The sequence below is a fragment of the Mus musculus genome, chromosome 4 (genome assembly GCF_000001635.26).
Source record: "Mus musculus strain C57BL/6J chromosome 4, GRCm38.p6 C57BL/6J".
NCBI lineage: Eukaryota > Metazoa > Chordata > Mammalia > Rodentia > Muridae > Mus > Mus musculus.
The window spans coordinates 137635919-137662221 of NC_000070.6; the positions used below are offsets into that span (position 1 = coordinate 137635919).

General features: G+C 46.9%; 1 protein-coding gene across 20 annotated transcripts in view; it reads left to right on the forward strand.

The window, feature by feature from the left end:
* Positions 1–22619, forward strand: part of Usp48 (ubiquitin specific peptidase 48) — a 64418-nt gene extending 41799 nt beyond the window's left edge. For 6 of the 20 annotated variants that reach the window (XM_017320005.2, XM_017320006.2, XM_017320007.2 and 3 more), the window contains 9 exons: positions 1016–1069; positions 1842–1972; positions 2238–2344; positions 3288–3392; positions 8425–8580; positions 14375–14500; positions 17040–17088; positions 19305–19331; positions 20204–22613. In XM_017320005.2, coding sequence (XP_017175494.1) covers positions 1016–1069; positions 1842–1972; positions 2238–2344; positions 3288–3392; positions 8425–8580; positions 14375–14500; positions 17040–17088; positions 19305–19331; positions 20204–20226 — 778 coding nt within the window. In that variant the 3' untranslated portion in view covers positions 20227–22613. Of the gene's footprint in view, positions 1–1015; positions 1070–1841; positions 1973–2237; positions 2345–3287; positions 3393–8424; positions 8581–14374; positions 14501–17039; positions 17089–19304; positions 19332–20203 lie in introns of all 20 variants that reach the window. The other 14 variants (XR_003954887.1, XR_001784100.2, XR_003954885.1 and 11 more) reach the window with 7 other exon arrangements.
* The last annotated feature ends 3684 nt before the right edge of the window (positions 22620–26303 follow it).

A 26303-nucleotide genomic window follows, 5' to 3' on the forward strand; every position in this document is an offset into this window, starting at 1 on the left:
TGGCAAAAAGTCAGTGGAAGGCAGTGGAAGAGGCTGAGCTCCACAGCCCTGACCATTCAGCTTTTGGAACCGTGTTAGCTGTGTGGTTGGACATTATCATAGATAGAGGAGCGAGCCAGACTGATGCTGGCTGAGGTGTTGCAGCTTTGGTGCATCCTGTCGGGTCGCCGAGTGTGTTTCTCAGGTAAGGGTTTTGCGTCATTCGGAAGTTGCAGGGGATCAGACCAGCAACAGGGACCAGGCTTTTTTGGCTCAGGCTTGGCTTTGGAGTTTCTTGGGCCAGCCACTGAGCTTGTTGTTGCAGATGTCACACTCAGTCCATGTTCCTCACAGTGGGATGGAGATGAGGTCCTTTAACTAACACACACACACACACACACACACACACAGAGTTACCCACAAAGTAACATCAGTGCCGTGTTCATGGCAGCCCCCTGCTCTCAGTCATTCACCCTCTGCTCCTGTCAGCATCTTTGGGGCTCTCAGCTCCTTTTGAATTTCCACTGCACTGTGCATTCTTAGCGTTCCTGGAGCAAAAGCTGTGGTTACTGTGCGTTATCTTTGCTGCTTTATAAGCCCATAAAAAGGAAATTGCACAAATTTGATTTTTGTATAGTATCATTTCCAAAGTATAAAATAAACATTAGTTGACAACTAATAAGTCATTAGCAAGAGACAAAGTAAGATTTATGTATTCAAATGCTGTACGAGATTACCACATTAATTGGGAATGTTTCCTCCTAATATGGTAATTTCAGCAATGCAAACGTCGTAATTATGGGCTGGAGAGATGGCTCAGCAGTTCAGACTGCTCTTCCAGAGGTTCTAAGTTCAATTCCCAGCAAACTTGTGGCTCACAACCATCTGTAATGGGATCTAGTGCCCTCTTCTGGTATGTCTGAAGACAGCTACATTGTTCTCACATAAAATAAATAAATCTTTTTTTAAAAAAAGTTTCAAAACAAAAAGACTGTAGTTGCTTTTGCACACACCTAATAGTTGTCTTTTTCTACAGCTGTCAACCTTTAGAGAGAAGAGAAGGAGGCTGGCCCACTGCAGCACATAATAAGTAAATATAAGGAATTCAAAATCCCCTGGGATGAAGATGGACTGTAGTTTCTTTATATTTTAATGTTTTTAGGTTATTTAAAGGACCTCGGTGTTTTTATTATCTCTATATTAGTGACACTTAGGAGCAGTATGTCTAAGAGCTGGTGATAGAACTGAGTCACTAGAGAGCTTGTGTAGCATATTTCAGGACCTGGGATGATACACGACCCATGCATGCGTGGTGGTACAGGACTGTCGCTCCAGTACAGTCGTCAAGTACAACTCAAGCCCACGAGTCCTTATCTTCCTTCTCATCCCCATTTTCCTCTCTTCTCTGTCTGAATTTGAGTCATCTGTTCCATAAAGTCTCCAATTTAAAAGATGCACACTGAAGCATAGGCAGGAGAGTCACAAGTTCTTAGTCAGCCTCAGCCACTTGTTGAGTCCTTGGCTTAAAATCCAAGGCAGAATTAAGGTGTACATAGTTGAATGGGTTGCACTTTTTAATTGTATATCTATTGTGTTTTTATTAGTGGCACTGCTGGGTGCGTATCCCTCTGGCCAACTTTCTTCACTCAGGCTCTATGTGCTGATCACCCCCCCCCCAGACCCGCCCTAAAGCTTCCCTTCTGCTCTGCTTTCCTAGTTGAGTCTTTCCCATGCTCGAGTTAAGTAGGTGCTGCTGATTTCGATTCTTCTGTAGAGTGTTTGCTCTGTTGATCTCCACGTGTCTTAAGGCATGATGTTTGTTGTTTTTGTCTTTTGTTTTTTGTTGTTTTTTTTTTGCACAGTATAGCTCTCATATGGCCCAGCGAATGGCAAATGATTCAAAAGCTCTTTGTTGTGGATAAAGTAATTAAAATCACAAGAATTGAAGTGGGAGACGTGAATCCTTCTCAAACACAGTATATTTCTGAACCTAGTAAGTTGTCATGCTCTTTGGTTCCGTTCATTAACAGTTGAGTGTTTGGGGGAGGGGAGGGTCCCGCAGCTCTGTTTTTCTCCCTAATGGTAAAGATTATGCTTCTGGCAGACCTGGGAGTCGCCGTCATCTGAACTCTCAGTCAGAGATAGCACATTGCACTTGGCATTTGCATGCAGCCTGACATGTTATACTGAGTGTGCTGTAGTCGCTGATACAGGTTTCTGCAGCGATTGTTTAGTTAGTTCTACTCTCCTGTTTCTAGGTCTCTGTCCAGATTGCAGAGAAGGTCTGCTGTGCCAGCAGCAGAGGGACCTTCGAGAGTATACCCAAGCCACCATCTATGTCCACAAGGTTGTGGATAACAAAAAGGTACCAGTTCTTCTTGTGGCCATGACTAGGAGAGGTGGGCTATCAAATCCACCCACTAAAGTTGAACTTTAATGGTTGGGGGAAAAAAAACAAAAACAAAAAACTGTAGGAGAACTTCCAGTGTTGTCTGACTTCTGGTTTAAAAAGTTGGGTTTAGACTTGGTGGGAGCGTAGTTAGCATAGCAGGACACCGAAGTGAGGTTGGACCTCAGTGTCCATCTGCAGGGTGTGTGCAATGGGAGGGTCATTTGACTGTTGTCTGTTACTAAGATTGACTTTGGGAGTCAACCTAGTTCTCTGAATGTCTGTCAGTTAGACTCCAGGGTTTGGAGAATTAAAAACAGTTTAGTGTTTGATGCTAGCTACTAAATACATTGTTTTAGAATGCTGCCTTTCAAAGTGTGCATGACAGGTGTAGAGTTCTGCTCACAGATTAAATAAAGGCCTTTATATCTGAACTTGCTGAGAAAAGGAACTTAATATAAGCATCTCCACTTCCCCCGGGATTTCTTTTACCCTTTTGACCTTCAGCCCACTTACCTGGTGGGAGGAGGAGCTCCTTCAGCCATCGTTTGTAAACTTGAGTTTAGTAGCATTGTCCACAGAATCATGCAGAAGACCACATCCTCTTTCCATGTCCCCGTTCCTGTCAGAGGATAGGAATTTGATGTTTCTAGCACCTGAGCTCCTGAGCACATACATACCCATGAAGCTATAGGATTAAAATGGTGGCCCTGGTCTACATAGTGAGTTCCAGGACAGCAAGAACAACAATAGTCAGATGACCACCACCCCCCCTTAATAAAAGTGAATGAATAAACAAATAATCCACAGGGTTAGACGATAAGAAACTAAAGGGCAATGAAAGTAGTTCTTGTTCCTGACCCACCCACACCTCATAGGCCCTAGGCCTGACTCCTCTTTCTGCTTCTGGTGTGTTGAGGTGATGAAGGACTCGGCCCCCGAGTTGAATGTGAGTAGTTCTGAGACGGAAGAAGACAAGGAGGAGGCTAAGCCAGATGGGGAGAAGGATCCTGACTTTAATCAAGTACGTTTGTATTGAAGTACTCCATCATTGTGTCTTTGTCCGCAACAGCCCCCTGCTGTCCGTCTTCCCTGGCTGGGTATTTTCTGGGTCCCTCCCTACTTGTTCTACACTTTTAACTCTTAGTTTTTATAGCACGCTGTAGCTAATTTTTCCCTTCACCCCTAAAAAAAAAAGGTCTGCATATCCTCCGAAGTTCATTTAAGGAAGAAAAAGTAACTGTGTGATGGCTGTGGTGGCACAGCATCGTGCCAAAGCACTTACAGGCATTGCTAAGTGGGGGTCTGGGTCTGAGGCCAGCCTGGTCTACAGAGAAACAAATGAAAAGTGCTCACGTCTAAGACCAGTGGGGAGGCTGAGGCAGGAGCACCTACCCGTGCCTTGAAGCCATCTTGGCCCAAAGTGAGACTGTCTAGAGACAAAGCAAGAGCGGCTATGGCCATAGGTGTGGTGACACAAGCACAGTCTTGCTTTCCTGAACTGAGGCAGGAGGATTAAGAGTTTGCAGGCCCTACTCTTACAGAAGTCCTGGGTTTGGTTCCCAGCTCCCACCTCAGGCAGCTGTAACTTGAGCGAGCTTTGTGGGATCTGATAAAGGCACCAGCCAGACCTGACAACCTGAGTTCATTTCCTGGGAAACTCACTGTGTGTGTGTGTGGGGGGGGGGGGGATGATACGACACGACAACTACTCCAAGTTATCTAAGATCTACAGACATGCCTGTGCACACAATGTAATTAAGATGATATTTTTAACTCTATGTGCTTGGGTATGGGTATATTACACATGAGTTTAGCTGCCCTCAGAAGCCAGAGGCCGTGGATGTCTGTGTTCCTTGGAACTGAAAATGGACCTCCACAAGCAGCACTGCTTCATCTCAGTAACCCCTGGAAACGTCAAATAATAATGATGATGATGCAATGAGATTTTAAAGGCAAAATATATCATTTTAAGCTGGAATGAAAATATTCGCTTTGATTCTGTCTTGGTAACAAACTGGCAGTCTTTTTATTTTTTCCCCAAGACATTGTTTTCCCATTGTCCTAGCTGTTCTGGAACTTGCTCTGAACAACAGAGATCTACTTGCCTTTGTTCTCCCCAAGTACTGTTATTAAAGGTGTGCACCATCACCACACAGCCTGCCAACTAGGATTTGTGATAAATGGAGGAAGATGATATTAGCCCTTCAGTCTCCACCATAATCAATTTCTACTAAGATTGACTGTGTCGGGGACTGGGGAAGATGTTCAGTGGTTGAGAGCATGGCCTCTCCAAGAGGCCTGAGTTTGGAACTCAGCACCTTCTCTGGGCTGCCTGTTTTACTCTTAATAGCTGGGACATCTTTACCCTGAGACCTGGTAGTCAAATTATGCGTAGCTTCTGCCTCAGTGGCCCTTTGCCTCATCCAATCCAGAGCACAGTCTTTGAACATGCTGGTCTGCTGTTGGTATACCACTGTTTTTTGTTTTGTTTTGTTTTGTTTTGTTTTGGTTGTTTGTTTTTTGCTTGTTTGGGTTGGTTTGGGTTTTTTGTTGTTATTGTTGTTGCTGCTGTTGTTCATTTTTTTTCATTTTCTTTGTTTTTCTGGTTGGTTGGTAGGTTTTTTCATGAGGGTTTCTCTATGTATATCTGACCTTGGAAATCACTCTAGTCCAGGCTGGCCTTGAACTCAGAGATTGATCTGCCTCTTTCTTATTCCAGAGTACTGGGATTAAAGGCGTGCACTGTCACGGTGTGATTTGCTGCTTTATTTAATGTTGATGAAGAAAGTCTTAAGTTTGGTGCTGGAGAGATAGCTCAGTGGTTGAGAGTACTTCCAGTGGTCTGGAGTTCAATTCCCAGCAACCACGTGTTGGCTCACAACCATTTGTAATGGGATCTGATGCCCTCCTCTGGCATATAGGGACATATGCGGGCAGAACACTGCGTACATAAAGTCTTAGGTCTTAATCAGCCCAAGGTAAATAAATGTTGTGTGTACTTGCTGGTATGGAAGGATGTCATTGTTATCTATGCTTTGTTCGAATCCTATAAAAATAACTTTAAAAAACAACAACAAAAACCCATGAATGAGCAAAACCACTGTTTTATGTCCATCTCTTGGACAGTGGACAGGCAAATTTGGTATTTATCCCTTGTCAAGCTTGATGGCCCATGGCCTCAGAGCGTTCTGTGGTCATGCAGGGTTTTCTGACTGAGGCGCTCTATTGCCCTACTCAGATCTGTTTGTGTCTGTTGTCAATCTCCTGACATTGTGGAGTCAAGTTTTCTCTGTTAGCTCTTTTTCCTTTCTGAGACACAGGCTTGCTGTGCCACGTAACCCAGGTTGGCCTCGATCCCATAATCTAGTTTGGCATCTAGAATGCTGGGATTGCTGGTGTGGACACCCCTGCCTGGCTGCTAAGAGGGCCCTCTAGGATTTCGAAGAAGTGTGTCTCTCTGTTTCCAGCTTTGTTTTTCAGTCCAAGCCTTGTTTGTTGAGCAAACGCTGCATTTTCCTGTGACTCAGACTTTAAAGTCTGACTCTTTCTCTGAGCATCCGGTTTTATTCACTGTGGTCACAACCACAGCAATGTTCTCAGGTGGATGTGGGATTCCTGCCTTTAGTTGTGGATTGCAGCAGAGTTCACATGAACAAATACAATACAGAATGTTAGAGGATTGCTCTTTACGCCATAATTATTTTGTACATGTTATAATTTTCCTCCGATTCCCTTGTCCATGTTTGGATATTGTAATATCCTAGAATGTTTTAAATACTTTTGGTTCAAGGCAGGGCGGGGATCTCAGCTCTAACCCTCTGTTTAGAGCATAGTAACTAGTTAGTCCCTGGGGATACCTAGTGTCTTCAGAATGTCACCTCCCGCACCCCCCTCCCTCTTTTTTCTCAGAACATGGGTCACTGGTTTCACTGAAGTAAATCCCACGCCATAAAGCAAGCATTAGTGCTCCTTAATGGAGCTGAGCAAATTCCCTGCCCTCCTCTCTAAGCCAGATCAACCAAGTTCCTTCTGTGTTATCTAAAATTCAGGTTAATGATACACTCAGTAGGTATCACTTAGGTAACTGGAAGCCTTTTAAATCCAGTGACTGGGGAAAAACAACCACTGCTCTACTGGTTTTAGCAGGTTGACATGGGTTAAAGGACAATAATTCCAGGAAAAGCTTTTAGATCCTCTTAAAATCAATTTGAAAAGATTTTAGTTGATGCCTGAGACCTTTTGGCTGGGGCATGGGGTGAGGTTAGGATTGTACAGTGGATACCTTCTGTCTGTAGATAATGTCCTCTTTTTCAGTTGGATGTTGTTTTTGTGACTGCTAAGTTGACTTTTTCTTAGAAATGGAAGTTGTGGCTAGATTGGGCAGAGCCTTGCCAGTGGCCAGAGACCTGAGAAAAGTCTCTGCCCTGGTAGCTGCTTTATGAATTACAAAACACATTAGTAATATGAATGGGAAAGTGGGAATAAAAATCCCACTTTAATTCCCTGGCTTGGTTAACAAGAGAATCTTGGCTTGTTAACCCCCCAGGGAGGGCTTTGTAAGTAAAGAGCCACAAACACTACTGCCAGCATGGAAGGCTGATCTGCCTGCAGTACAGAGCAGGCCCACATTATGTAGCAGACCTACATAATGAGTGAGATGCTTTCAAAACACACCAAAAGATGTTCTGGAACATTTGGCCCCTGCTATTCTCTTTTCTAAAGACTAGTACAGCCTGTATCTTGTGCCCATATATAGTTCCTGCTTTTTTGCTGAATGCTTAGGTCAGTTCAGTGATGGTGAAGTTCTGAATGCTTGATCCTGTGTATCGAAGGATAAACACAGTCCTGCAGTGCTTACAGTGTGTTTAAGAGAAGCTAGCAGGCATGACTTTGTGTCCACCAACTTCCTCTCAAACCCAAACTGATGCCACTGGCATGGTCTGCGTGACTGGTGGCTTCCATCTAGACCAGGGTCTTGGAGAGCACCTCACCTTGTTTTTTACCGGCATTGCCTGTACCGTGTATTAACTTTTCTCTAAATTGTAAGCTGGGCCTGAGCATTCATTTATGGTTTTTTTAAACAGTTTTTACAAGAATACTTTACAGCTAAAGCTGTTTTCCCTCTCTCTACCACCAGTACATCAAGAAACACAGTATCTTGTTTTTAGTAAAAGTATCTTTGATGTCTTGAGTACAGTCTAACGTCTCATTTTGCAGTTGGTATTTAGCTTTCATATTATTCTCAAAAGGAGAAGGGGCTCATTGGATAGAGTGCTTGCCCAGCGTACAGAAGCCCTGGGCTCCATCCCCAGCACCATAAACCTGAACAGATCATGCACTGCTTTAATTGTGCACTGTGGAGGTGGAGCTGGAGATTAGAATTGCAAAGTCATCCTGTGAGTCACAGGGGTTTGGAGGCCAGCCTATGGCACATGAACTCTTCCCCACTCCCAAGAAGAAAATGTATAACACAAGAAAATTAGAATTTATTTAGGAAGTTCTATAATCTTGAAATTTCAATCTATTGGCTTATGTTTGTTGTTTTTAACTAACTCTTTAATGCATTTTGTGTTTGTGTGTGTGTGTGTGTGTTGTGTGCAGTAGAGGTCAGAAAACAATTTGAAGGAGTTGGTTCTCACTGTGTGCGTCCTGTGGAACAAACTCACTGTCTGGCTGGGCATGAGAGACGTCTCACTCGTCCTGGGCCTTGCTGTGTAACCCTCGCCTGGCCTTGAGTTCAGAACCCCTGCCTCAGCACTCCAGTGCTAGGATTAGGAAAGGGCAGCCGCAGCTGAGAGGTCATCGCCACTGCTGCTGAAGGTGAAACTTCCTTCCTTCTGAAAGTTTCGTATACCAAACACTTAGGTTTCTTACATGCAGTTAAGGTTGACTGACACACACACCCATCATATATAAACCAGCTTACCTCTGTAGACTCTTGGATGCACTGTGCTTGATTCACAGGGTTTCAGGAGTGGTGTATCCAGCTTCTGTTTACTCAAAGAAGCTCCCGCGCAGGGTAATCCCAGAGCTTTCTCTTTGGCATCTTGCAGAGCAATGGAAGTACCAAGCGACAGAAGACATCCCAACAGGGCTATGTGGCCTACCAGAAGCAGGTCATCCGGAGGAGCACGAGGCACAGGAAGGTTCGGGGAGAGAAGGCACTGTTGGTGTCTGCCAACCAGACGTTAAAAGAATTGAAGATTCAGGTGAGGGAATGCTTGCTCACTTGTGTGGCCTGTGTGGATTGATCCCTTTCTATCCTTGCTTTATGGACTTAACCTGTTTCCTGGAGCTGAGCTTTTAACTAGTTGCCTACTTGTGGTAGTTAGCCAAGAGGAGAGGATTTTTGTGTGTTGTTTGTTGTTGTTTTTTTAATATGCTTATAAGACCCCCAAGTTAAAATTAGCACACTCCCTTAAAGTTTTTATATATTTGGTTTGGTTTTTTGTTTGTTTGTTTTTATTGTAGGGTTTCTCTATGTATAGCCTTGGCTGTGGGGAAACTCTAGTCCACTTTGCCTCCTGAATGCTGGGATTAAAGGCGTGCACCACTGAGCCAGGTTATTCATATGAATTGTTTAAGAAGAACATCCAAGGGCAAGGAGCTCCTCTCTGTTGGTAGTTTCAGATCCATTCCAGCATGAATTAGATAGTTTTCCTGAAACAAATACCACATTTTAAGAATGACCTTGTTGTGAGGGTTGCTCGTAGTTTCTTTAGATCCCCACCATTGTAGTGTCATACTCATTGTGGACTTTCTTCCCCAGATGACTATTGCAAACCACCTTCATCACTGCAGCCACAATCCCTTACCTAGAACAAAAAATTACTTTTTTTTTTTAATAGTTTTCCCTGTAGCTGGTATGGAAGGCACCAAGAGAGCTGGTTAATCTCCCAGAGCAATCCATGGCTACTGTGTTCCTACGTATGCATGTGGAGTCCAGAAAATTTTATTATAAAACTTGTTTTTAGGTTTATTTATCATGTGTATGAGTGTCTTGCTTGCATGTGGGCCACGTGGGTGCCTGGTGCCCGCGGAGAGGAGAAAGTTGTGTCTCCGGTTACTTGGAGCTGCAGTATGTAGTGAGTAATGACAGTGAGTAAGGGTGTGGGCGCTAGGAACTGAGCCTGGGTCCCCTGCAAGCACAGCAAGTACTCTGAAGCACTGAGCCTTCCTTCTAGCCCCTAAAGTTTGGAGACTGGAAGACACTGTTACACGGGTCCCAGTTAGGCCTTTTGGTTTTGGTTGGGATTTGATTTGTGCTTGTTTTGTTTTGTTTTCGAGGCAGAGATTGCTTTGTTTGGCCTGGCACTTACTGTGCAGATGAGGTTAGCCTTCAGCTCTCAGAGATCTCTTGCCTGCCTCTGCCTCTGCCTCCTGAGAGCTGGATCAAAGGTGTCTGGCACTACACCATGTAACAGGCACGTGTCTTTGCCTGCGGAGCCATTCCACTGGCCTTCCTTGTTTTTTGAAACGGAGTCTCCTCTTATCTTGAAGCTTGCCAAGTAAGGCTAGGCCAGAAAAGTCCCAGCATCCACCTGCCTCTGCTGCTTCCTCCAAATGAGGATTACAAGTACACACTACCACACCGAGGTTTTATATTTTAAATGTTGGGGGCAGGGGTATGTGTATCCATCAGTGTAGATGCCTGTAGAGTCCAGAAGATGAAGCTGTAAGCTGACCAACATACATGCTGGGTACCAAACTCAAGCTCTCTATAAGGGCAGAACATACTACAACTGCTGAGCTGTTTCTCCAGCCTCTGTATTCAGATTCTTTTTTGTTTTGCTTTGTTTTGTTTTTTCGAGACAGGGTTTCTCTGTGTAGCCTTGGCTGTCCTGGAAACTCACTCTGTAGACCAGGCTGGCCTCGAACTCAGAAATCTGCCTGCCTCTGCCTCCCAAGTGCTGGGATTAAAGGTGTGCACCACCACTGGCCAGCTCTGGTATTCAGATTCTTAATTTTTAAATTTATTTGGGTTAAAATTTAAATATGTGTGTATGTAAGTTATATATATATATATATATATTCAGGAACCCAAGGAAGTTAAGAGGATATGGAATCCCCTGGAACTGGAGTTACAGGCAGTTGTGAGCCACTATGTGGGTGCTGGGAATTGAGCTGTGGTCTTCTGCAAGAGCAGCAAGTGTTCTTAACTGCTGAGTCATCATCTCTGCAGCCCCACACACCCAGACCTTTAATGTGAATCCTGGGAATCAAACTTGGGTCCTCAAGCTTCTATAAGGCTTGGCTTCTGCTGTTCACATTTGCTTGTTGCTTTTGTGTGCATGTGGGTGTGTGCAGTAGAGGTTAGAGGCCAACTTGGGAAAATTTGTTCTCTCCTTCAGGCCTGTGAATACTAGGGGAGTAGTGCAGACCCTCAGGCGTGATGACAGCACCTCCACCTGCTGGACCAGGCACCATCCGTCCTAGTTTGGGTTACTCTTGATGTAGTGTCATCACCAGATGACTTGGGGAGGACCCGGTTTATTTGGCCCATGCAATGTATGTCATCCGTCACTGGTGGCAGGAACTGCAGCAGGCCCAGCCCCCGGTGCAAGAGCTCCGTGCAGAGGCTGTGAAAGGGCCTGCTTTCTTTAGAACCCAGGACCATCAGCCCAGTGATGATGGCCCCGCCCATTATGGGCTGGGCCTTCCCCCATCACTAAGAAAATGCCCTTCTGTTTGGTCTTATGGTATAAAGTTAACATAAAACTAACCAGTACACCAGGTCCAATAAAACCTTTTCTCTTAATTATTAGCATATATGTCTACTATGCCTAAGAAAATGGAGAGACGTGGGTTCCCTTGGAGTTGGATTTAGAGGCATTTGTGGGCCTCTGCAAGAACAGGCTCCTAACCCCTCAGCTGTCTCTCCAGCTCCTACTCTTTGTTTTTTTGAGGCAGCCCTGCTGTGTGCTCCTGACTGTCCTGGAACTCACTGTGGTGACCACAAGGCTGACTGAAGTCAACTTAGAAAGAACTGTGTTCTTGCATCTGCCTTTCATTCCCTTTATTTTATCTTATCTCTTGCTGACATCTTGTCTCTTTGCTAGAATAAGTTTACACTTGTTTACTTATTATTTTGTGCATTTATATTTTATATATATATAGATATAGATATAGATTTTTTTTAAAATTGTAGACATGTGTATGGTGGCATGGGCACAGTTGTAGCCATCAAAGAACAACCTAGGAGACTTGGTTTTCTTCTGCCATGTGTCTCCAGGATCAGGCTTGACAGAAATCACCTTCACCTACTGAGCCGTCTCACTGGCCCATTTGCTAGGCTTTTAAGTCTTCTTCATCTCTTTTCTACAGTAGCCTTTTCTAAATTGTTGACTGGTGCCCACCCCCAACACTTAAAAATCAATAGGGTGATTGTGAAACAGGCAATTACTCAAATGCTTTGTGATGCTATCAGGAAAAGTTGTATGCATGTGTGTGTTCCAATGGCATGTCTCTAAGCCTTGGCAGAAAGAGCTGATAAATTCAAGATGTCCATGAAAGCCAATCTGGCCCCTGTGGTTTGAGTCGCTGTTGAATCTCCAGAAGCTGACCACGCTCCCCGTCAGCTGCCTTCATGTGGTGCCATTCACTGGCTACGCATTTTTCTTGTTGCTGATATTTATCATTGTAATTGAGGCAAAAGTACAGGCTTCCTTTCAGGGTGTTATGTGTTCCAGATTGTCCTGAGAACAGCATTTCCCTTGGTTGAACCCACGGCTCTGAAAATAAACGTGTTGGCATAATATCTGTCCTCTGTTGTCCTGCCCTTTGCATCTGAGGCTTGTTTCCATCACCGGCTTTCTGCCTGTCAGTGGTAAACCTCCAGCATTCAAAACCCTCCAATTAGAAAAAGAGCCCCCGTGGACAAGACGTTTCTAGAGGCCTGTGCTGCTCTTATTATGGATCACTGTTTTTGAAGAATAAATCAGAAGGCAGCAGAAATAACCTCTCCAGCTAGGAGCCCGCTACCTGCACGGATGAACTGCCGCACGGCAGCAGCTGTTCACAAGAAACCCCCCCCCCACACACACACTTTTCCTGGGTTATTTCTTTGCGGCGTGTTTCCTCTCATCTCCCACTCGTGCTTCAAAGAGCACTGTGAGTCAAACAGGAGTGAAAGAGAGGGCGGAGGATGGAATTTCCCCTCACTGCTCAGTGGTAGCTGTGAGAGCATCAGCTAGCCATGACCCTTTCCTGCTTCAGCTGTGTGGGCATGCATGCATGCGGTTCTTGTTGGTAGAGGGGGGTGCTTTTTAAAAAGGGTTGGCCTTCCTCTTCTAGTGTAGGATGGGCCTTTCCTTTTGGCACACTGCTTTGTGGGTGAATAGAGTGATACTCTGCACAGCAGTGTAAGCACGTAATTGTAGACGCTTTACTATATGTTGCTTAGAACAACTTAGAGTTGCTTTGGGACTCGAGAGGTAGCTTAGTAGTTAAGAAAGACTACATGCCGCTCTTACAGAGGACTCGGGTTCAGTTATCAGCACCCATGTGGTAGCTCACCGTGGTCTGTGACTCCAGCTCGGGAGATCTAATGACCTCTCCTGTCTCCTGTAAGTTCCAGGCACGAAGTGGTGCACATACATTCATGCAGGCAACAGACTCGCACATAAGATAAAGTAAGAAAATCTGTTTTGCATGGTTGTTAGTTCTTCCAGTAATTCAGTACTATGTCTCCTGTTGGTTTGGTTTCCTTCTTCTCCCTCCCATCTCTAGTCCCAAGTGTTATTCCCCATTGGAAAGGTCAGGGTTAGTCACAAGGCAGAGTGTCTGCAGTACCTCCATCCTGGTATTCTGACACCCACGCTGCTGGGGAGATCAGACTGTGGATCCCCGAGACAAATCCTGTCTTGCTTTGTCTCTCCTCCCTGCACCTCTTCTGCACACACTCCTCAGCCCTTCGGAGACTATACCACTTACTTGGTTCTTGTCCCGGCTCCCGGTGAGAGCATTTCAAGTGTGAAGAAGTGACCCTGTCTGGAGAGGAATGGATGTTACCTTCCCCGTATGAAATGTGCTGGTGTGGGACTGGAAGAGCCAGCCTTGTCAGTTATACACGTTAAGTGCAGGAAGAGGACTTAGCCTCAGCATCTCTGGTCACAGGCCTGTTATGTCAATCCCTGCTCCACATCTGGGAGTTCATGTCTTTTTGAAAAGTCCAAGTGGCATCTTCCTAGCCAAGGTTCTTACCTGCATTAAGGTGACTCCTGCGCTGCGCCTCTCTCCAGCCCTTTACTACATGTGCCGACAAAGAGAAGAAAGCCTGAAAGCTGAATGAGTCCTTTGGCATCAGGGTAGCTGTGTAATTCAGCTATTACACAATACATTTGAAGACTCTGTCTTGGCTGAGTTTGATAATGCACGCTCTTAATCCCAGCAGAGGTTGAGTGGATCTCTGACAGTTGGAGGCCAGCATATCTAGATAGTGAGTTCTAGGACAGCCATAGAAAGACCCTTTGTCAAAGTAAGTAATGTAATTAAGTAAAGAGTTTTAAGTGATTATCATTAAAATTATCTTTCTTGGTAGGAATAGAAAATGTCATTGTGTGGGAGTGCCTTTTCAACATTGCCTCTGGATGTAATCACTACAGAAATGATTGAAAACCACTATTTATCATCTCATGATATCAGGGATTGAACAGGGCCTGCCCTGGTTTTGAGAGAGAGCGTGTACTTGGCTGTTGAAAGGTCTGTCTAGGCCAGTCTAGGTCGGGGTGATCCTGATGAGCTCGGGCTGCGCAACACATTTATGTTCTGCCCCATAGACCTGGGGAAGCAACAGGGTGCAGAAGCAATAGCCTGAGTGGGTATTGTCTGCTCTCTGAGCTCCTGGGGCTCAGCCTTCCAGGGACACTAGCAGTGTAGCAAGTAGGCTGCTTGCTTCTGTACCGGTTTTGCCTTTGATTTTTACAGTCTGTTTTATGTTTTGGAGGGGGGTGTAGGTCTCAGTGTTCTCCTGTGTGTAGACTTTGTTTCTTCTTCTCCCCACAGATCATGCACGCATTTTCAGTTGCTCCATTTGACCAGAATTTGTCAATTGATGGAAAGATTTTAAACGACGACTGTGCCACCCTTGGTACCCTCGGCGTCATTCCTGAGTCTGTCATTTTGTTAAAGGTGAGAAACAGCTGTCCAGCTCTGGCCTCTGGGTTTCTGTGCTGCCTCCCTAGCTAAAGGATGGACAGTGGTAATGAAGGACATGGGTCCCTGAGAGAGAGGCTGGGACTTTTGCTCTCCTGTTTACCAGGCTCTAGTATTAGAGATGGACAGGGGACCTGCACAGACAGCGTTGGGCCTTGTCCTCCCAGCCTGCAGTGGTGACAGAACATCAGCTGCTGCCTGACCCTAGGACAACAGAGCAGACACCTACCCACTCCTGGTTCTCTCTGGATTTTTTACGTAGCTTGGTGTCACTGCTATATAGACGGTCAGAATAGACAGCTCTGCCAAGAAAATTCCCATCTGTACCTGATTTCTCCCAGTTGTTTTTTTCTCTGACAAGGGGCCAGCTGCTCCGGACTTTCCACGTATAAAGTGAGGGCAGAAGCCTGGGTCAGAACCCAGGGTCAGCCCAGCAACCACCACACTGAGTTCACTTCAGTGCCCTGGTTTCTGGTTCTGATTTCTATCGGAGCCTCTCCTCCTTTTCTTTCATTCTCCTTTTGCTTGCTGTGTGTGCATGCATTTCTTCGGGTTTGCTTGTTGTATTGCTTGGGGGTGTGGCCTGTATTAGCTTGGGTTGGTCTCCTTCCTGATGTGGCTCCTGAGTGCTAGGATTACAGACACGCACCACTGTGTCTGCACTGTTTGTTTTGGACTAGCTAGAGAGCCTACCCTCTAAAACAAAATCAACAACGAAAAACAAACAAACCAGGTATGGGTGTGTGGCTTCCTCCCTTCAGGGAAGAGCTGAGGGATATGGCCTGTGAAAGGATCGCTTGCTGACTCTTGATGCTTAAAATGTACATCTGTCATTTTAACAGGCTCTCCTAGCTAGGTTTTTATTGCTGTGATAAGCACCACAACCAAGCCAGCCTGGGAAGAAAAGTTACTGTAGCTTTCGGTTATAGTCCGTCTTGAAGGGGGTGTTGGGTGGGACTGCAGAGGACTACTGCTGACTTCTTGCACCTCATGTCTTTTCAACCTGCTCTTAAAGGTGTGTGCCGTGCCTAGACACACATGACTTCTTAGGCCACCCAAGACCACCTGCCCAGGGACAGCACCACCATTAGTCTTTAATCAAGGATTTGTTTACAGGCCTGTCTGATGGAGGTATTTTCTCCATTGAAGTTCTTCTTCCCAGATAACTACAGCTTGTGTCAAACTGACAAAAACCTAACCAGGACACACAAGTGTGGAACTCTCACTGAGGAGCTTAGGGCTTCTTGTGATTTAATTAGTCCCCTCTAGGCTGTTTTCTCCTGGGCAGGCACAGCTCAGTGGCTTGGCCTCTGCTGTTGCGTCCAGGGGTGTGGGCTGAAGCTCCCTTGACCAAATGCCTGAGGGCCAGACAGAGACCCTGGATTTTTAAGTATTTGCATAGACGTGAGATATATTTTGTGTATACCCCATATATACAGTGTGGAGGTAATTTCATGCATTATTTTTAGTGTTGTAACTGTGGCCCATCAAAGGACTTTGGATATGGAAGTTTGGTTATTTCAGATATCCTCTGCAAGCTCAGAAAGAAAATTAGACATAGTGAATTTTGGAATTAGAGCTACCCTGTTTCCACGAGTGAGGAAGGGAGCGGGCTTAAGGCGCTTGGTTCAGATGTGAGGGAAACCCCAGTGGACTAAGGTGACACCTGTCCAGGATGGAAATTGGCTTTGGATTTAGCAGGTGTTGAGTGTGTTTTAGAGAAAGTCTTCTGAGACCTCATTAGCTCCATCCTCTGCTCCCCAAAAGCTTACTTTGTGACTTCCCTTTTCTTCGTTTTGTCTCTTGGTGGCTAGATGAACCCTGCTGTGCCACACATTGTGTGGTAGATTAAATCCAGAGGTGTCTGCCCTGGGGTGGGCATGGTTTTGTTCTGGTTCAGTGAGCTAAGGTGGCACAACAGAGCAGGCCCCCATGCTGACTCTTGGCTCCGCCCAGAACTGGAGTCTGCAGAATGATGCTCTAGGCTACATCTACTTACTGTTTGTTCTGCCTCTAGAACAGCTGTTACAAGGGTCCCGTAGCAGGTTAACAGTGCTCTCTGTGGATTGTCCATCAACCTCTTTTCCTTTGCAGTTACTCTCCCCTTCAGTATGGCTACTTCACATCTTTCCATGCAAGATGTGTTTCGGGGAAGAGAGCAGTGCTCTGCCACATACAGTATGCCATTTCTTTGAGTTAAGGAGCCTAGACCCACAATTGGGAGGCGTCTGTTAAGTCTGAACGGGGCTCCTCCTGCAGTGACAGCTGTGTGTACAAGACAGGCAACACTGAGTAGATGAGGAACACTGCTGCTGGCCCTGAGGGAACAGGTGCCTCTTTCCCAAATAGAAAACTCTCCAGCCTGGGAGTGTCACTGTGCTCCCTGGAGGCTGAGACACAGTAGAAGGGTGAGAACTATGGGACAGGCCCAGACTTCAGGGTGATGTGACTCACCTGCTCCTCCCTCCGCCTGTCTTTCCGCTTGGCTCTGACTTGTCTCCATTTGTTTTTCTAGGCTGATGAACCAATTGCAGACTACGCTGCAATGGATGATGTCATGCAAGGTAAAGACCAGTCTGCTTTCAGGACCTGGTGGTGGACCTAATAGAAAGGGTTGTGGATAGATGCGGAGGTGCCCGGGGTTTACATTTTAACCTTGGAAAAGGTGCATGCTCTTAAGGTAGAGAACCTCTCAGTATTGGTCCTAGTGTGGGGTAAAGGTTGGGAAGTGGGAAGCAGGGAACATAGCCATTGTTTAATAACAGGGGGAACTGGTACAAAGGTGAACTTTGTTAGCCATGTAAGAGGTCAAGAGAAGGTGTGAGTGACTTAACACAGGAGCAGGAAGAGAGAGAGAGAATCAGACAAACTGTGCACCCTGTGGTCCTTGCCACCCATTCCCTTCATGTCTGTGTCACCCCTTGTCCACTGGGTGCCTCAGATAGTAGCTATAGGAAGCATTTCAGCACTTGGAAGAACTTGTACTACAAAGGTTATAACAAACAGAAGAGTGGCGGCATGCCTGCAAGTGTGTGTGTGTGTGTGTGTCTCAGCAGCCCAGTGCCAGAGGAATCCATGTCTAGGGAAACAAGCTAACTGGAAAGAGTGAGTTACTGCTAGGAAAGGGGCAGTTATCTCCTAAGACCTCCGACTCCTCTGGTGCCCAGGACTGGAGCCCTCAGAAGCTTTGACACTTCATAGTATCAGTAGACAGTCACATGCCAGCTGAGGACCAAACTGAACATGAGAACAAGGGGTGTCTTTGAACAAACTAAGGGAATATTGTAGGCAGCCCCAGAAAGCTCTAAAATGGCCTACAAATAACTGCACACAGTAACACATGCCTTCAGTCCCAGCCCTTGGAAAACTGAAAACAGAGGGTTGTGAACTCAAAGCCAGTTCAGTCTAAAACCAAACTTTTTTTTTCTATAAAACTTAACAAAACTACAGAGAAAATGGGCAAATGGTAATTAGACCATATATAAAAGGAATGTTTCTAGAAGAAAAGAAAGAAAAGAATTAATAGGAATAAAATTTGATCTACTCAGGTTATGCCCCAGTCAGTAACGAACTAGGAAAGGATGCTTTCTTAGACTGCGGTGGGAAATGCGGGTGATGCACTGAGCCAAGGAGGTTTCTGGTTGTCCATTCTGTAGCCAGACAAACCGATTCTGCTCACGTGCCTGGCACCCAGAACGCCCTCCAAAGTTACCTGCCAGCATGCTACATAGAGATGCACTCTTAAACAAAGGGTTGGTAGATGAAGAAGGAAGTTATTGGTGGCGTGGTGAGGAAGGACCAGGCTGTGTGGCAATCAGTGTAAGCAGTGGTCTAAATGTGGGGCTGGACATGGGCTTTAGGATGAACTCTGCAAAGGATAATGGAAGGGTTGCAACAGCCTTGAACAGGTTACTGGAGCTAGAAGCAAAAGAGAGAAAGCAGGTGATTGATGCAGGAGTTGCCGGGCAGAGAAAGAGCACATTGGTCATGGAACCAGGGGCAGGCAGGGGCAGGCTTGGGGTTGCTAAGGTGGGGTAGGTGCTAGAAGAGCTGAATGTTCTTCGCTGGAAGTTAATCAGAGGCTAAGATATGGAAAGCAATGAAAACATGTTATTTAAAAAGAATACTAAGCCAGGTGTAGAGGCTCATGCCTGTAATTCAACACTTGTATGTCTGAGACAGGAGAATTACCCAAGTTCTAGGCCAGTCTGGCTTACACGGTGTGAGATCCTGTCTGCGAAGTAATTGAAATAGAGCCAGAGAGGTGGTTAAGAGCACTTAACATCCTTGTAGGTGGATTCAGGTGGCTTCCCAGCTCGACACCATTGCTTACAGCCACGGTAACGCCAGTTCCAGGGGTCCTGACTCCCTTTTGGCTCACATTGGCCCCAGGGATAAATAGGATCACAGAAATACATGCAGAGAAAACACTCAAAACATAAAAGTCAGGTCCTTAAAAAGGAAGGAAACCAGATATCAGAACAAAGAAACTGCTATAGCCTCCTGTCACGTGTTGAGGGGGGAGAGAAGACACAGGTACTGGAGGTCAGCCATGAGGTCTTTTCCAGGTGCGTGCGTGCGTGCGTGTGGGAGGGTGGGGGGTTTGAAGAGACAGGCAGAAAGCTCACCGGTAGTTGATTGCTACCACAGGTTCAAAGGGATCCATTCCAGGTGACTCAGGCAATTAAAAGTTATTTTCAACTTCTCATCGTGAAGCATTTGACATGCTCTTGCTAGCTGTCAGACTGTCTTTCACTCTGGAATTCTTTTCTTTCTGCAGTTTGTATGCCGGAAGAGGGCTTTAAAGGTAAGGCATTTGTCATGCTTCCTCCATGCCAGAGCCTCACCGTGTCTGGTAATGTGCAGGCTGCAATTTGATTTTAATTTTCAACCCAATCCAAGTCTCGTGACTGGAATTAATTTTAGCTGGAAGCATTTTTATTCCAGCTTCTCTCGTTTTCAGCACTGAGGCCTCAGATGAGGATCCAGGGGAGGTTGGGATGTAGTGAGTGGCATTTCTAGATTGATATTTAACCTGCCCGGTGCCCTATCTGGTGCATCTCGCTGTGCCGGGCAGCTGCTGTGTAACTAAGAGTCGGTGGTAGGAGACTTGCAGAATGACAGCGGTCAGTGCATGTAGGTTTCAGTTATCACGAAGATTTCCTGGTAGACGCGGCGCTGCCTTGACTCGTCAGCCACTGCCCCTGTGCAGATGCACGAGTTGCTGTGTCCACCACTCCAAGGTCTGTGGCAAGTTAGGAATCTGCCCCAAATGATATTGAATCAAATGCCAGCAGTCTTTCACTGGGCAGTGACAAAACTCCTGTCCTAAATACCACCTTCCCCGCTGTGTGGCTCTGTTGTCTGTATGTAAATGCCACGAAGGACCTCCTGGCCGGCTCCAAGCAAACCAGAGCAAAAAATTCCTTTATGGCCGTGGCTGTGAACAGAAAGCATCAATCAGCCTGGGTTAACTTGTGTGCTGTCCATAGGAAACATGGCTGTCAAGCAGAATGGATGTCACCTAGACTTTGTCTGCTGGTATTTTGTCTTGGTCTTCAGTGCCAAGGGCCCCTGAGTTCATTTATTATAGTGGATGTTCCCTGCCCACACATTCCTGCCAAACCAAGTCCACAAGCTCATGACTTTAGCCATCCCTCCACATGTGTTCTGTTCCAGGTACGGGCCTGCTCGGACATTAATCTTTGACTACTCGCTGACTGCCAAGGAGTGACCAGAAAGGAAGACGAAATTGACATGTTTGGGCATTAAAGAAAACGTGGTTTTAAGAATGAAACTCTTACCTGGCTCTTCCAAAAGACAAAAATCCATTCAAAAGAGACTGTCCCACTTGCCTTATGTCAAATAAAGCAGATTGCACTGATGGGCATCAGACTTGAAGGACGTGTTTCAGATTTTCTATTTAAGGTGGGAGGGAGAGGGCGAGCGAGGACTGAGCAGGCAGAGCAAGAGTAGGAGTGAATCATGTTTACACTGAGGGAGTGAAGCCCTGGTCAGTCCACACAGATGCCCTGCTCACTAGCGGATCTGTGTCCCAGGACATGGGCTAGCATCCTGCTCCAAACTCCAAGTGACCGTCTAGAGACAAGATCTGCTAACCCAGCCTTTATTTAACCTATACTCATCTTTCAATAAAGCATGAACGTGAAGGACTTGCCAACGAGGAACGTGTCTTCAGAGCACCACGCCTGCAGGGCAGCCACAGCCCTGCCACCTCCCTGCTCACTGTCTGTCAGTGCTGAGTAGTAGGGTCAAGCCAGTGACTGTCTCAGTTTTCCTCCATCATCTCAGAGGGATAGGAAATGTTCAGTGTTCGGTGGCAGCAAAGAGAGTATCCCTGAACGTTTGAAAAGCCGAACCGGAGCTCCGTAGGATAGCACGGGTTTTCATAGACAGCCCTCCCGCTCTCCAGTTCTGCCTTCCTCGGACCTCACTGCTTTTTGAAAACCCTTAAGACTATACAGGGTGTGCTGCCTCACCAACTCAGGATCACTGTTGACGGTAGTTTAAGCAGCATCAGGATCTGCTCGAACAGAAAAAGGTTTTAGGGGAGCACGGACGGGGCTGGGCAGCGATTTGCATTTTCTCTATCAAGTGGATTGTTGGTATGTTTGTGGCCCAGTTGCTGATACAGATTTTTTTTTTTTTTTAAAAACCTAGTTGGTTGAAAAACTTTAAATGATGTATACATGCTGATCTCAACATTGGCAGCATCTTTTGGTAGCTTTCTGCTGCTGGGTAGAACTCCCAACATGGCATTTATGTTTGCAATGAAGAAAGAGTGTTCTGAGATGGTGAGAAGCGCGGGGCAGAGCCAGGAGAGCTGCACACCTACCTTCCTGGAAGACTGACTTCTCAAGGAGCTCCTGCCTTTGGGGACACAGGGACTCACGGGACCCTGGCTTTCAGATCTGTCCTTTACCGAGCACCACAGAAATGGGACCAAGCCTCACTCACCAAGAGCCCACTCTTTCCCAAGGCCAAGACATTTGAAAGTCACCAGATATTTGACAAATGGTCTTTACTGTCCTTAGAAAGAAACCCAGAGTTTGTGGCTTTGTAACAAAGCATTGGCAGGGCCTCAGCACCCCTGAAAGGTGGTGGGGCTAGGTGGCAAGAAGCAGCTGTTCCTCCCCCTTTCTCTTGGCATTGGCTGTGCACAAGCCAGAAGTTAGCACTGTGAGGTTGGTTGCATAGGCATCCTTTGTTTCCTTTACGAAATGTTAGCAAGGTAATAGCCATTAACTCCTGTCAGGCAAATACAGTGGGGCAGACCCAGTTCCAGCGAGCTGAAGTGTGCTGCTTCCGCCTCACAGCCGGTGCCCGCCACTGCAGAGCCTTACTGGAGCTTCAGCTCAGACCCCCGCACCCACTGAACAAGGCCACTCCCGAAAAGCTTGGGATCCCTGGGCTGCGGCTTCCTCACAGCTTGAAGCAGACATATTTCAAAGAGTCTGCATTTGGACTTACCAGCTGCCATGTTCCTGCTCACTAATCCATGCTGTTTGGTTGTCCTCTGAGCTGGGGTGGCTGTATACAGCACAGGCTAGCTATTCTGCTGGGTTCTAAAGCTACATTCAGGAACCACATTAAACCAGATTATGAATCTCCAGGCTTCTTTATGTTTCCTTTTTCTTTCCCAGGCAGGGTTTCCTGTAACCCAGGCTGGCCTTGGACTCACTATGTAACCAGGATAACCTTAACTTCTGATCTTCCTACTTCCTCCTCCCAGGTGCTGGGATTGCAGGCATGTGGCCACTGTGACAGGTTTCCTGTGCTGTGCCGAGGCCCGGGCCCAGCGCCTCGTGCACACTAGAGAAAATTCTGCATACTGACCCACATCCCCAGCTCTACCCGTGTATATTTCTAGTCATTCTTTAAACCCAAGCAAATGTGTAGAGTCTCCTATGCTGAGATGTTTTTTGCCACTACCAGACATGTAGGCTATCATTTGACGTCTTTATTCCCTGAGAGAAAACTTCTTTTCTGTATTTATGAACTTTATTATTGAGAATCACTGTTAACCTTTCTGCCAAATTAAAGACACTTGTGTCTCTGTTTCCACGGACCTTTATCCGGAGTGAGTTCTTTGTCCTTTCACCTATTAGTTGTTGGTCTTTGGTCCCAGGCCGGACCAGATCCTGGTCACCATCACTCACTGATGCTTGGCCTCAGGAACCAGAGCAGAGAATCCTGTCTTTCCTGTTCCAGACTGGCCAGGCAGAGCACCAAGTGTGCAGGTGCAGACAGGGAGGGTACAGGGCAGTGGGCCCGAGTGCCACTGTGTGAAGGGTGTTGACCTTAAGTCCAGACCCCTAAATGAACAGGTATTTCTCTGGGGGCAGTTCTTCCTGGAGGTAATGCCTAGCCCCGACATGGCTGTGGCTGGTGCGTAGGAAGGGTCCCTGTGGGTTTCCTGGTAATCCTTGCCTTTGCTAGCATGGAAAGTTGCAGTTTATAGCCTGGCTTTCCTCGCCGCTGTATACCTGCTGCGATATTCACCCCAGCATCCAGAGGTTTGGGTGTCCATACGTACTGGTGGGAAAATTCTTATAAAGTCCAGAGACATCGAGAAACCACCCCACCAAGCTTCCTGCTTAGCCTTCACCGAGAACTTAAATACACCTTTTGCTAGGAGCCCTGCAGGCTGCAGCGATGGCTGGACAGATGTTCAGTTAGCCTTTTTCATAGATCTTCCCCTTTAGCCCACAAGTATCGCCAGAGCCAGTGGCTAGGCAGCACACGATTCATCTCCAGGATCTTGCTGAAAGGTTTTCAGAACACGGTTTGACTTTGATTTCCTTCTTTCTGATGGTTGGTTCCTGCCCCAGAAGTGTAGCTTCAATTGTTTCGATGGGGGTTGCCAAGAGCATCCAGAGTACATGCTTGCAACAGCAGGGGCGAGGGTGTACAGGCTCCTGGCTGCCTGTAGATTCCTCCTAGGTACTTCCTGGCCTGAAGAGGTTTTCTTTGTGGAGTATTGAAGCAAGCAGTAATTCAAGAATTGGAGGCAGGGGACGGGTTTTCCGGTGTGTTCTTTGACACACTTCAGATCCAGTTGTGGTAAGCCAGTTATGTCTTGAGACTCACCAGGTTGTAGGAAGGAGAGGGGTGGGAGCTCGAAGTCCTTTTCAGGATGGTGATGGCCTGCCATCTGAACTGAGGCCTGCCAAGCTTGTCACTGGCTGGGCCTTGGCTGTGTCTTGTTCAAGAGAGGCAGGGTCAAGGTCAATCAATCCTCCAGTAGGTACCTCTGCAGGAGGGCTGATTGAGCGGAACTGTTGCTTTTGTTTTGTTTTGAGACTGGTTCTATGTGGCCCTGCCTGTTCTGGAACTGTCTCTGCGGGGCTAAGCTATCCTCCAACTCAGAGATCCTCTGTCTCTGCCTCCTGAGTAATGGGATTAAAGTCCTGAGGCGCCACTCCCTGCCTTTGTTTCTATTTTGTTTTTTAATACAGCATCATTAGGTAGCAAAGCCTAGCCTTGAACCTGTAACCAAATTCCCAGCCTACCTACCATTTCCTGCCTATACTGTTTGGGTGTTTTGTTTTGTTTTTTTGAGACAGGGTTTCTCTGTGTAGCCCTGGCTGTCCTGGAACTCACTTTGTAGACCAGGCTGGCCTCGAACTCAGAAATCCGCCTGCCTCTGCTTTCCAAGTGCTGGTATTAAAGGCGAGCGCCACCACCGCCCAGCTCAGTTGTTTGGGTTTTTTTGTTTTGTTTTGTTTTATTTTTTTGTTTTTTCCCTTTTGGGGATTGGTTTTAATGTAACCCAGGCTGACCTAAAACTGTCTTTGTAGCCAGTAATAATCCTGAACTTCTGATCTTCCTGCCTGTAGGAGACCAGGTATGCACCAGGCCAGCACTCAGAACAAATGAGCTGCCTCTATTAGAGCACCTCATCTGCTTCCCTCCCTTCCAACATACACAATGAAAGACACTTCCTGTCCTGGCTTGGCCAGCCCCTCGGGCAGCCAGCGCCTGTCATTGAGAAACCAGCTCTGCCTGTAGCAGCAACTATTGTGGCCGCTGGGTTCCAGATCTAGGCTAGTGCTGCCAGGCCAGCCAGGCCCTGGGCCACAGGAAGTGGGCACATACTCCAGGGAAGCCACTGCCTGTGCTGGACCATGGCCGGCTGGCACACTGGCCTCTGCACACTTACATCTGGGTGTTCCTGCCATTGCCATTCCTGCTTTGTAACCAAGGGCAACCAGCTCCTCTTATGGTCAAGTGTGTTCCTGGTTGAATACTCAGAAGTTTGTTGTGTAGACATTGTCAAACATGCTCTCTCCGCTGAGTGGCAGGAGGAAGTGGGGCCTTCTCGCAACTCCAGCACTGTTCCCACACTCACAGGCTCCCTGGAGGATGCTCCAGGTGTGTGTCTGGAAAGTTGCCGTATGGCTGCTCCCGAGGGCTTGTCATGCAACCCTCATTGCTTCTGGGTGGTTTGTGTCTGAAGGTTTGGCAGCAGCATTTCATCCCTCCAGACCCTGTCGCTGGTCCTCCAGATAAAAGGGGTGCCGAGTTGTGCAGGTTTGTGTGATTCTGGAACTAGAGTAAGCCAGAGGTCAGGGCTGGAATGGCTACCCCTAATACTATCTCAGGGAAAGCACCTTGGTTCATTCTGGGCCGGCTTAGGCCCCTGCCACCAGTGTCTGGTCACCTTACTTGCCAGCCCTGGCCATGACATTCCCTCAGGGTCCACCAGAGGTTCTCCAGTGAGGACATCTGAGAAGAGAGAGCTCTTGGGGTTGGGCCAACATCTCTCCTTCCTGAAGACTTGCTATCTACCCCTAGCCCAGCATGCTTGTTTCCTAGATGCAGGCCCTCTGCAGAGCCCCTGCCTAGCTAGCTTTTCTTCCCTTTGTCAGAGCTGGTGGGAAGGACGTGTCTTTCCCAAGGGCCATTTCTGTTTTAGGATACACAGCCACAAGAGCCACTCAGAGGCTATACTTATATATGTTTCTGTTCTCCAGCCTTAGATGGTAAAATGTTTGAGGCCAGCTCTGTGGTGTGTGTGTGTGTGTGTGTGTGTGTGTGTGTGTGTGTGTGTGTGTGTGTGTGTGTGTGTGTCTGAGAGAGAGAGAGAGAGAGAGAGAGAGAGAGAGAGAGAGAGAGAGAGAGAGAGAGAGAGAATAAGGTGGTGGCTTGGTTGGCGCATATTAAGGAAAAGAAAGGCTGTGCCTAGAGGCAGCCATGCATGAGTGGTCAGTGCTGAGTGGTTTGGACTGAAATAGGCCAGAGAAAGCAAAGCTCTAGGGCCTTTGTCCAACCTTCTCTTCCATCCATGCCAGGCTGTGCACCCAGCCCCCCTCATAGGCACGCGTTGCCGCCTCCCCGGGGGCCCTTGCTGGCTCAGAATGGCGCCCTCCAGGACCCACAAGAGATTATAAACCTCTCATTGAAGAGGCTTTCTATAAAGAGGAAAAGGCTGTAATTGAAAGTCTCCTTGGTTCTAAAGAAGCAGACCTGGAACAGAAAAGCCTTCATTCTTTACCAGTGTCAGGCATGTTCAGTTCCCCCGTGCACATAAGCGCCATGGCCCCTGAGCTTAAAACCTATGGGTCCAGATCACAGAAGGACAAAGACCCACGGCAGTGCAGCCGAGCTTTTAGTTTGGGGTGGGTTTTTTGTTTTGTTTTTGTCTTTTGAAACGGTCTCAATCTATGCATGAAGGATGGCTTTGAGATCTCCTTCCTCTACCTCCTAGGTGCTGAGATCTGATCACAGGCCATGCCTGGTTTGTGTGGTGATGGGG